The 12231-nt window shown below is 49.5% G+C and overlaps 1 protein-coding gene across 1 annotated transcript in view; it reads right to left on the bottom strand.

Annotated features, from left to right (window-relative positions):
* Window positions 1–12231, bottom strand: part of entpd1 (ectonucleoside triphosphate diphosphohydrolase 1) — a 65431-nt gene that overhangs the window by 36888 nt on the left and 16312 nt on the right. Inside the window, exon 4 of the mRNA XM_080205358.1 lies at window positions 5625–5879. Within this exon, the coding sequence (XP_080061484.1) occupies window positions 5625–5879 (255 nt within the window). The remainder of the gene's footprint in view (window positions 1–5624; window positions 5880–12231) is intronic.

Genomic DNA, 12231 nt, shown 5'->3' with positions numbered 1-12231 from the left:
TGAGGGAACAGTGTACAGGAACCTGTCAGTGTGCTGAGGGAACAGTGTACAAGAACCTGTCACGGTGCCGAGGGAACAGTGTACAGGAACCTGTCAGTGTGCTGAGGGAACAGTGTACAGGAACCTGTCACGGTGCTGAGGGAACAGTGTACAGGAACCTGTCAGTGTGCTGAGGGAACAGTGTACAGGAACCTGTCACGGTGCCAAGGGAACAGTGTACAGGAACCTGTCAGTGTGCTGAGGGAACAGTGTACAGGAACCTGTCACGGTGCCGAGGGAACAGTGTACAGGAACCTGTCACGGTGCCAATGGAACAGTGTACAGGAACCTGTCATGGTGCCAATGGAACAGTGTACAGGAACCTGTCATGGTGCCAATGGAACAGTGTACAGGAACCTGTCACGGTGCCAATGGAACAGTGTACAGGAACCTGTCAGTGTGCTGAGAGAACAGTGTACAGGAACCTGTCACGGTGCTGAGGGAACAGTGTACAGGAACCTGTCAGTGTGCTGAGGGAACAGTGTACAGGAACCTGTCATGGTGCCAATGGAACAGTGTACAGGAACCTGTCATGGTGCCAATGGAACAGTGTACAGGAACCTGTCACGGTGCCAATGGAACAGTGTACAGGAACCTGTCAGTGTGCTGAGAGAACAGTGTACAGGAACCTGTCACGGTGCTGAGGGAACAGTGTACAGGAACCTGTCAGTGTGCTGAGGGAACAGTGTACAGGAACCTGTCAGTGTGCTGAGGGAACAGTGTACAGGAACCTGTCAGTGTGCTGAGGGAACAGTGTACAGGAACCTGTCACGGTGCTGAGCGAACAGTGTACAGGAACCTGTCACGGTGCTGAGGGAACAGTGTACAGGAACCTGTCACGGTGCTGAGGGAACAGTGTACAGGAACCTGTCACGGTGCTGAGGGAACAGTGTACAGGAACCTGTCAGTGTGCTGAGGGAACAGTGTACAGGAACCTGTCAGTGTGCTGAGGGAACAGTGTACAGGAACCTGTCACGGTGCTGAGGGAACAGTGTACAGGAACCTGTCACGGTGCCGAGGGAACAGTGTACAGGAACCTGTCACGGTGCCGAGGGAACAGTGTACAGGAACCTGTCAGTGTGCTGAGGGAACAGTGTACAGGAACCTGTCAGTGTGCTGAGAGAACAGTGTACAGGAACCTGTCAGTGTGCTGAGGGAACAGTGTACAGGAACCTGTCATGGTGCTGAGGGAACAGTGTACAGTAACCTGTCACGGTGCTGAGGGAACAGTGTACAGGAACCTGTCACGGTGCTGAGGGAACAGTGTACAGGAACCTGTCAGTGTGCTGAGGGAACAGTGTACAGGAACCTGTCAGTGTGCTGAGGGAACAGTGTACAGGAACCTGTCACGGTGCTGAGGGAACAGTGTACAGGAACCTGTCAGTGTGCTGAGGGAACAGTGTACAGGAACCTGTCACGGTGCTGAGGGAACAGTGTACAGGAACCTGTCACGGTGCTGAGGGAACAGTGTACAGGAACCTGTCAGTGTGCTGAGGGAACAGTGTACAGGAACCTGTCACGGTGCTGAGGGAACAGTGTACAGGAACCTGTCAGTGTGCTGAGGGAACAGTGTACAGGAACCTGTCAGTGTGCTGAGGGAACAGTGTACAGGAACCTGTCAGTGTGCTGAGGGAACAGTGTACAGGAACCTGTCAGTGTGCTGAGGGAACAGTGTACAGGAACCTGTCACGGTGCTGAGGGAACAGTGTATAGGAACATGTCACGGTGCCAATGGAACAGTGTACAGGAACCTGTCAGTGTGCTGAGGGAACAGTGTACAGGAACCTGTCAGTGTGCTGAGGGAACAGTGTACAGGAACCTGTCACGGTGCTGAGGGAACAGTGTACAGGAACCTGTCACGGTGCTGAGGGAACAGTGTACAGGAACCTGTCACGGTGCTGAGGGAACAGTGTACAGGAACCTGTCACGGTGCCGAGGGAACAGTGTACAGGAACCTGTCACGGTGCCGAGGGAACAGTGTACAGGAACCTGTCAGTGTGCTGAGGGAACAGTGTACAGGAACCTGTCACGGTGCTGAGGGAACAGTGTACAGGAACCTGTCATGGTGCTGAGGGAACAGTGTACAGGAACCTGTCACGGAGCTGAGGGAACAGTGTACAGGAACCTGTCAGTGTGCTGAGGGAACAGTGTACAGGAACCTGTCACGGTGCCGAGGGAACAGTGTACAGGAACCTGTCACGGTGCTGAGGGAACAGTGTACAGGAACCTGTCAGTGTGCCGAGGGAACAGTGTACAGGAACCTGTCAGTGTGCTGAGGGAACAGTGTACAGGAACCTGTCACGGTGCCGAGGGAACAGTGTACAGGAACCTGTCACGGTGCTGAGGGAACAGTGTACAGGAACCTGTCAGTGTGCTGAGGGAACAGTGTACAGGAACCTGTCACGGTGCTGAGGGAACAGTGTACAGGAACCTGTCATGGTGCTGAGGGAACAGTGTACAGGAACCTGTCACGGTGCTGAGGGAACAGTGTACAGGAACCTGTCACGGTGCTGAGGGAACAGTGTACAGGAACCTGTCAGTGTGCTGAGGGAACAGTGTACAGGAACCTGTCATGGTGCTGAGGGAACAGTGTACAGGAACCTGTCACGGAGCTGAGGGAACAGTGTACAGGAACCTGTCAGTGTGCTGAGGGAACAGTGTACAGGAACCTGTCACGGTGCTGAGGGAACAGTGTACAGGAACCTGTCACGGTGCTGAGGGAACAGTGTACAGGAACCTGTCACGGTGCTGAGGGAACAGTGTACAGGAACCTGTCAGTGTGCTGAGGGAACAGTGTACAGGAACCTGTCAGTGTGCTGAGGGAACAGTGTACAGGAACCTGTCACGGTGCTGAGGGAACAGTGTACAGGAACCTGTCACGGTGCCGAGGGAACAGTGTACAGGAACCTGTCACGGTGCCGAGGGAACAGTGTACAGGAACCTGTCAGTGTGCTGAGGGAACAGTGTACAGGAACCTGTCAGTGTGCTGAGAGAACAGTGTACAGGAACCTGTCAGTGTGCTGAGGGAACAGTGTACAGGAACCTGTCATGGTGCTGAGGGAACAGTGTACAGTAACCTGTCACGGTGCTGAGGGAACAGTGTACAGGAACCTGTCACGGTGCTGAGGGAACAGTGTACAGGAACCTGTCAGTGTGCTGAGGGAACAGTGTACAGGAACCTGTCAGTGTGCTGAGGGAACAGTGTACAGGAACCTGTCACGGTGCTGAGGGAACAGTGCACAGGAACCTGTCAGTGTGCTGAGGGAACAGTGTACAGGAACCTGTCACGGTGCTGAGGGAACAGTGTACAGGAACCTGTCACGGTGCTGAGGGAACAGTGTACAGGAACCTGTCAGTGTGCTGAGGGAACAGTGTACAGGAACCTGTCACGGTGCTGAGGGAACAGTGTACAGGAACCTGTCAGTGTGCTGAGGGAACAGTGTACAGGAACCTGTCAGTGTGCTGAGGGAACAGTGTACAGGAACCTGTCAGTGTGCTGAGGGAACAGTGTACAGGAACCTGTCAGTGTGCTGAGGGAACAGTGTACAGGAACCTGTCACGGTGCTGAGGGAACAGTGTATAGGAACATGTCACGGTGCCAATGGAACAGTGTACAGGAACCTGTCAGTGTGCTGAGGGAACAGTGTACAGGAACCTGTCAGTGTGCTGAGGGAACAGTGTACAGGAACCTGTCACGGTGCTGAGGGAACAGTGTACAGGAACCTGTCACGGTGCTGAGGGAACAGTGTACAGGAACCTGTCACGGTGCTGAGGGAACAGTGTACAGGAACCTGTCACGGTGCCGAGGGAACAGTGTACAGGAACCTGTCACGGTGCCGAGGGAACAGTGTACAGGAACCTGTCAGTGTGCTGAGGGAACAGTGTACAGGAACCTGTCACGGTGCTGAGGGAACAGTGTACAGGAACCTGTCATGGTGCTGAGGGAACAGTGTACAGGAACCTGTCACGGAGCTGAGGGAACAGTGTACAGGAACCTGTCAGTGTGCTGAGGGAACAGTGTACAGGAACCTGTCACGGTGCCGAGGGAACAGTGTACAGGAACCTGTCACGGTGCTGAGGGAACAGTGTACAGGAACCTGTCAGTGTGCCGAGGGAACAGTGTACAGGAACCTGTCAGTGTGCTGAGGGAACAGTGTACAGGAACCTGTCACGGTGCCGAGGGAACAGTGTACAGGAACCTGTCACGGTGCTGAGGGAACAGTGTACAGGAACCTGTCAGTGTGCTGAGGGAACAGTGTACAGGAACCTGTCACGGTGCTGAGGGAACAGTGTACAGGAACCTGTCATGGTGCTGAGGGAACAGTGTACAGGAACCTGTCACGGTGCTGAGGGAACAGTGTACAGGAACCTGTCACGGTGCTGAGGGAACAGTGTACAGGAACCTGTCAGTGTGCTGAGGGAACAGTGTACAGGAACCTGTCATGGTGCTGAGGGAACAGTGTACAGGAACCTGTCACGGAGCTGAGGGAACAGTGTACAGGAACCTGTCAGTGTGCTGAGGGAACAGTGTACAGGAACCTGTCACGGTGCTGAGGGAACAGTGTACAGGAACCTGTCACGGTGCTGAGGGAACAGTGTACAGGAACCTGTCACGGTGCTGAGGGAACAGTGTACAGGAACCTGTCAGTATGCTGAGGGAAAAGTGTACAGGAACCTGTCGCGGTGCTGAGGGAACAGTGTACAGGAACCTGTCAGTATGCTGAGGGAACAGTGTACAGGAACCTGTCAGTGTGCTGAGGGAACAGTGTACAGGAACCTGTCACGGTGCCGAGGGAACAGTGTACAGGAACCTGTCAGTGTGCTGAGGGAACAGTGTACAGGAACCTGTCACGGTGCTGAGGGAACAGTGTACAGGAACCTGTCACGGTGCTGAGGGAACAGTGTACAGGAACCTGTCAGTAAGCTGAGGGAACAGTGTACAGGAACCTGTCAGTATGCTGAGGGAACAGTGTACAGGAACCTGTCAGTGTGCTGAGGGAACAGTGTACAGGAACCTGTCACGGTGCTGAGAGAACAATGTACAGGAACCTGTCAGTGTGCTGAGGGAACAGTGTACAGGAACCTGTCACGGTGCTGAGGGAACAGTGTACAGGAACCTGTCACGGTGCTGAGGGAACAGTGTACAGGAACCTGTCACGGTGCTGAGGGAACAGTGTACAGGAACCTGTCACGGTGCTGAGGGAACAGTGTACAGGAACCTGTCACGGTGCTGAGAGAACAGTGTACAGGAACCTGTCACGGTGCTGAGGGAACAGTGTACAGGAACCTGTCACGGTGCTGAGGGAACAGTGTACAGGAACCTGTCACGGTGCTGAGAGAACAGTGTAGAGGAACCTGTCACGGTGCTGAGGGAACAGTGTACAGGAACCTGTCAGTGTGCTGAGGGAACAGTGTACAGGAACCTGTCACGGTGCTGAGGGAACAGTGTACAGGAACCTGTCAGTGTGCTGAGGGAACAGTGTACAGGAACCTGTCACGGTGCTGAGGGAACAGTGTACAGGAACCTGTTGCACAGTTTGAGAGTTGGGAATGTGGGATCTTCCTGAGACCGGTGCAATACTTACTCCAAATTGCCCCTGGAGCGGGGGTTGGTAAACCCCATTAAATGCACAGCTGGTCCAGTTGCAGGAAGTGAAATCGAAGATCTTGTTGATGAGCTGACTGCACTGGACAGAATCACCCGTCCCACTGATTGTCAGTTGTTGGTGAGGACGACTCTGTCTGGATATACATGGAGTGTCAAAGAAGGCAGTTGCATTGATGACTTTTGTATAACCCCTGTTAAAACAGGGGTTGGAAATGGTTCCATCATTAAGCACCTGAAAAAGAACAGGAAATAAATTCATTGAAGATGTTTAATATGCAGATCACATATCGAAACTAAGCCAATGTTTAGGTCAGTTTTGTAAGTCTGCTACTATAGCAGGAATATAGCCTGTTGTATTCCCCCATTTCTTTAAAAAATACATTTCTGTATAAAGAGACAGAGAGTAGGTGCAGCAATAGAACATAGAACATTACAGCGCAGTACAGGCCCTTCGGCCCTCGATGTTGCGCCGACCAGTGGAACCAATCTAATGACCCTCTAACCTAAACTATTCCAATGTTATCCATATGCCTATCCACTGACCATTTGAACGCCCTTAAAGTTGGCGAGTCCACAACTGCTGCAGGCAGGGCATTTCACACCCTTACTACCCTCTGAGTAAAGAACCTACCTCTGACATCCGTCCTATAATTACCACCCCTTAACTTAAAGCTATGTCCCCTCGTGTTAGCCATCACCATCCGAGGAAAAAGGCTCTCACTGTCCACCCTATCCAATCCTCTGATCATCTTGTATGCCTCAGTTAGGTCACCTCTTAACCTTCTTCTCTCCAATGAAAATAACCTCAAGTCCCTCAGCCTTTCCTCATAAGACCTTCCCACCATACCAGGCAACATCCTGGTAAACCTCCTCTGCACCCTTTCCAATGCCTCCACATCTTTCTTATAATGTGGTGACCAGAACTGTACGCAATACTCCAAGTGCGGCCGCACCAGAGTTTTGTACAGTTGTAACATGACCTCACGGCTCCGAAATTCAATCCCTCTACCAATAAAAGCTAACACACCGTACGCCGTCTTAACAACCTTATCAACCTGGGTGCCAACTTTCAGGGAGCTGTGCACATACACACCGAGATCTCTCTGCTCCTCGACACTACCAAGAGTCCTTCCATTAGCCCTATATTCTGTACTCCTGTTACTCTTACCAAAGTGAATCACCTCACACTTTTCCGTATTAAACTCCATCTCCCACCTCTCAGCCCAGCTCTGCAGCTTATCTATGTCCCTCTGCAAACTGTAACATCCATCCTCACTGTCTACAACTTCTTCGACTTTGGTGTCGTCAGCAAATTTACTAATCCATCCTTCTACACCCTCATCTAGGTCATTTATAAAAATGACAAACAGCAGTGGCCCCAAAACAGATCCCTGAGGTACACCACTTGTAACTGAACTCCAGGTTGAATATTTCCCATCAACCACCACCCTCTGTCTTCTATCAGCTAGCCAATTCCTGATCCAAACTGCTAAATCACCCTCAATCCCATGCATCTACATTTTCTGCAATAGCCTACCATGGGGAACCTTATCAAACGCTTTGCTAAAATCCATATACACCACGTCAACTGCCTTACCCTTATCCAACTCTTTGGTCACCTTTTCAAAAAACTCGATAAGGTTTGTGAGGCACGACCTACCCTTCACAAAACTGTGTTGACTATCCCTAATCAATTTATTCCTTTCGAGATGATTATAAATCCTACATCTTTTAATCCTTTCCAAAACTTTTCCCGCAACAGAAGTAAGGCTCACCGGTCTATAATTCCCAGGATGGTCTCTACTCCCCTTCTTGAACAAGGGGGCAACATTTGCTATCCTCCAGTCTTCCGGCACTATACCTGAAGCCAATGACAACATAAAGATCAAAGCCAAAGGCTCTGCAATCTCCTCCCTAGCCTCCCAGAGAATCCTAGGGTAAATCCCATCCAGCCCAGGGGACTTACCTATTTTCATACTTTCCAGAATTGCTAACACCTCCTCCTTATGTACCTCAATCCTGTCAAGTCTAATACCCTGTTTTTAGTGAAGTAATTGGAGAGCTCTTTCTAAAGCGAGTGCTACCACAACAGCCACATCGCCTCTTTTTGTGCACTCTGATTCCAGGATCGTAGATTCAGTAACTCCAGATTTAAATTCTCCACTCTGATCTCTATCCACTCTCATCATTTGCCTTGAAGAAGCAAACAGAAGTCTTTACCTCAAATTAACATGGAAACTGGCAGAAACAGCTCATTTCCCATGGAAGTTACAGCAAGTGACCAACAGATGAGGGCCTCAGTCTGCATTCAGATGCTTTTTCCACGGATTTGAAATTTTAATGCCTGATCCCCATATTCAACAAAAGAGTCGGAATACATTGCCTTCAGCAGCAACGTTCCAGCAAATGTATCACATCGAGAAACGCCAGAGAATGTGATCATTACCTTCCCAAATGTTCCTGTTACCATCCAGAATCATGTTATCTTGATTGGTCAGGTAACTGCTCTTCTCCAAAGCATCACTATCACTAAATGTATAAATCACACTCTGGGAACGCCACCTTGCTCAGCCTCTGTAATCACAACTTTGTCCTGGAGGACATTACTGTGTATTTTTAAGAAAGTGATTCTCTTTCACAAGGGCGCCATTCTCTATATGAAACTTAATCACTATCATGAGGGTACCACAATCTCTATGGTGGCAGTGCCACTAAGTAGCACACCATCACCACATTGCCAACATCTTGAGGGCTACACAAACATTGGCTAACTATCATAGAACATAGAACATTACAGCACAGTACAGACCCTTCGGCCCTCAATGTTGTGCCGAGCTATGTCCAAACCCTATCATTCTGGTGTGCTCCATGTGCCTATCCAATAACCGCTTGAAAGTTCCTAAAGTGTCTGACTCCACTATCACAGCAGGCAGTGCATTCCACACCCCAACCACTCTCTGAGTAAAGAATCTACCTCAGACATCCCTCCTATATCTCCAACCACGAACCTTATAGTTATGCCCCCTAGTAACAGCTACCTCCACCTGAGGAAATAGTCTCTACACGTCCACTCTATTTATCCTCCTCATCATCTTATAAACCTCTATTAAGTCACCTCTCATCCTCCTCCGCCCTAAAGAGAAAAGCCCCAGATCCCTCAACCTTTCCTCATAAGACCAACCCTCCAAACCAGGCAGCATCCTGGTAAATCTCTGCATTCTCTCCAATGCTTCCACATCCTCCTTATAGTGAGGTGACCAGAACTGAACACAATATTCCAAATGTAGTCTCACCAAGTTCCTGTATAGTTGCAGCATAACCCCACGGCTCTTAAACTCAAACCCCCTGTTAATAAACGCTAACACACTATAAGCCTTCTCCACGGCTCTATCCACTTGAGTGGCAACCTTCAGAGATCTGTGGATATGAACCCCAAGATCTTTCTGTTCCTCCACATTCCTCAGAACCCTGTCGTTGACTCTGTAATCCATATTCAAGTTTGTCCTACCAAAATGGTTCACCTCGCACTTATCAGGGTTAAATTCCATCTGCCACTTTTTGGCCCAGCTCTGCATCCTATCAATGTCTCTTTGCAGCCTACAAGAGCCCTCCACCTCATCCACTACTCCACCAATCTTGGTGTCATCAGCAAATTTACTAACCCACCCTTCAGCCCCCTCTTCCAAGTCATTGATAAAAATCACAAATAGCAGAGGACCCAGCACTGACCCCTGTGGTACACCGCTGGTAACTGGCCTCCAGTCTGAAAATTTTCCATCCATCACCACCCTCTGTCTTCTATGAGACAGCCAGTTACTTATCCAATCAGCCAAATTTCCTTCTATCCCACACCTCCTTACTTTCTTCATGAGCCTACCATGGGGAACCTTATCAAACACCTTACTAAAATCCACGTGTATGACATCAACTGCTCTACCTTCATCTACACACTTAGTTACCTCCTCAAAGAATTCAATCAAATTTGTGAGGTAGGACTTACCCCTCACGAATCTGTGCTGACTGTCCCGGATTAAGCTACATCTTTCCAAATGGTCATAAATCCTACCCCTCAGGGCCTTTTCCATTAACTTACTGACCACCGAAGTAAGACTAACTGGCCTATAATTACCAGGGTCATTCCTATTTCCCTTCCTGAAGAGAGGAACAACATTCGCCACTCTCCAGTCCTCTGGCACAATCCCCGTGGACAGTGAGGACCCAAAGATCAAAACTAAAGGTTCTGCAATCTCATCCCTTGCCTCTAAAAGTATCCTAGGATGTATCCCATCTGGCCCAGGGGACTTGACCCTCAGGTTTTTCAAAATTGCTAATGCATCTTCCCTCAGAAGATCTACTTCCTCCTATCAGCCTGTATCACACTCTCATCCTCAAAAACATGGCCCCTCTCCTTGGTGAGCACTGAAGAAAAGTATTCATTCAACGCCTCTATCTCTTCTGACTCCATGCACAAGTTCCACTACTATCTTTGACCAGGGGGAGGTTAGGACTGATCATTCTTTTATTTCTCACATAAGGGTAAAAAGCTTTGGGGTTTTCCTTGATCTGACCTGCCAAGGACTTCTCATGCCCCCTCCCAGCTCTCCTAAGCCCTTTTTTTAAACTCATTCCTTGCTACCTTGTAACCCTCAAGCGACCCAACTGAACCTTGTTTTCTCAACCTTACATATGATTCCTTTTTCCTCTTGACAAGACATTCAACCTCCTTTGTGAACCATGGTTCCCTCACTCGGCCATTTCCTCCCTGCCTGACACGGACATACCTATCAAGGACACACAGTATTTGTTCTTTGAACATAAGAACATAAGAAATAGGAGCAGGAGTAGGCCATCTAGCCCTTCGAGCCTGCCCCACCATTCAATAAGATCATGGCTGATCTGAAGTGGATCAGTTCCACTTTCCCGCTTTCTCCCCATAACCCTTAATTCCCTTGCCTACCAAAAACCTATCTACCCGCGTCTTAAATATATTTATCGAGGTAGCCTCCACCACTTCAACGGGCAGAGAATTCCAGAGATTCACCACCCTTTGAGTGAAGAAGTTTCTCCTCAACTCCGATCTAAACTGCGCCCCCCCCCTTATCTTGAGGCTGTGCCCTCTAGTCCTGCTGTCCTTTCTGAGCGGGAAGAATCTCTCTACCTCTACCCTATCCATCCCTTTCATTATCTTATACGTCTCTATAAGATCCCCCCTCATCCTTCTAAACTCCAACGAGTACAGACCCAGTCTATTCAATCTCTCTTCATAGTCCAACCCCCTCAACTCTGGTACCAGCCTAGTGAACCTCCTCTGCACTCCCTCCAAGGCCAATATATACTTCCGCAAATGCGGCGACCAAAACTGCACACAGTACTCCAGCTGCGGCCTCACCAGTACCCTGTACAGTTGCAGCAAGACCTCCCTGCTTTTATATTCTATCCCCCTCGCTATAAAGGCCAGCATCCCATTCGCCTTCTTGATCACCTGCTGCACCTGCAGACTGGGTTTTTGCGACTCGTGCACAAGGACCCCCAGGTCCCTCTGCACCGTAGCATGCTGCAGCTTTTCACCCTTTAAATAATAATCCCTCCTACTATTATTTCTGCCAAAGTGGATAACCTCACACTTGCTAACATTATACTCCATCTGCCAGGTCCTCACCCACTCACTCAGCCTATCCAGATCCCTCTGCAGACTTTCCACACCCTCCGCACAATTTGCTTTTCCACTCATCTTCGTGTCATCAGCAAATTTTGTCACCCTACACTCAGCCCCCTCCTCCAGATCATCTATATAAATGGTAAATAGCTGAGGCCCCAGCACCGATCCCTGGGGCACTCCACTAGTCACCAACTGCCGACCAGAATATCACCCATTGATACCAACTCTCTGCTTCCTATTAGACAACCAATCCTCTATCCACGCTAACACCTTACCCCCAACTATGTGCACCCTAACCTTTTGCAGCAACCTTTTGTGAGGCACCTTATCAAATGCCTTTTGGAAATCTTAAAAACGCCACATCTACCGGTTCCCCTCTGTCTACCGCACTAGTCACATCCTCATAGAAATCCAATAAATTCGTCAAACATGACTTCCCCTTAACGAATCCATGCTGCGTCTGCTCTATCAAACCGTTCCTTTCTAGGTGCCTCGCTATTTCTTCTTTGATGACGGATTCAAGCATTTATCCAACTACAGATGTTAAACTAACCGGCCTATTCTTCCCTGCCTTTTGTCTGCGACTTTTTTAAACAGCGGCGTAACATTAGCCGTTTTCCAATCTTCCAGCACTTCCCTGGAATCCAGCGAAGTTTAGTAAATAATCACTAGGGCATCCACTATCACCTCTGCCATTTCCTTCAGAACCCTGGGATGCATTCCATCTGGTCCTGGGGACTTGTCCACCTTCAGTCCCATTAGTCTATCAAGCACTGCCTCTCTAGTGACAATAATCGCATTCAGGCCCTCAACTCCTACCATCCTTCTATCTTTAATATCCGGCAAACTATTCCTGTCCTCCTCTGTGAAGACCGAGGCAAAAAACTTACTTAAGGCCTCAGCCATTTCCTCATCTCCCACCACT

The sequence above is a fragment of the Carcharhinus amblyrhynchos genome, chromosome 17 (assembly GCF_965287045.1).
Source record: "Carcharhinus amblyrhynchos chromosome 17, sCarAmb.v2.hapA, whole genome shotgun sequence".
Taxonomy (NCBI): Eukaryota; Metazoa; Chordata; class Chondrichthyes; order Carcharhiniformes; family Carcharhinidae; genus Carcharhinus; species Carcharhinus amblyrhynchos.
This window is presented reverse-complemented; position numbering and strand designations above follow the sequence as displayed.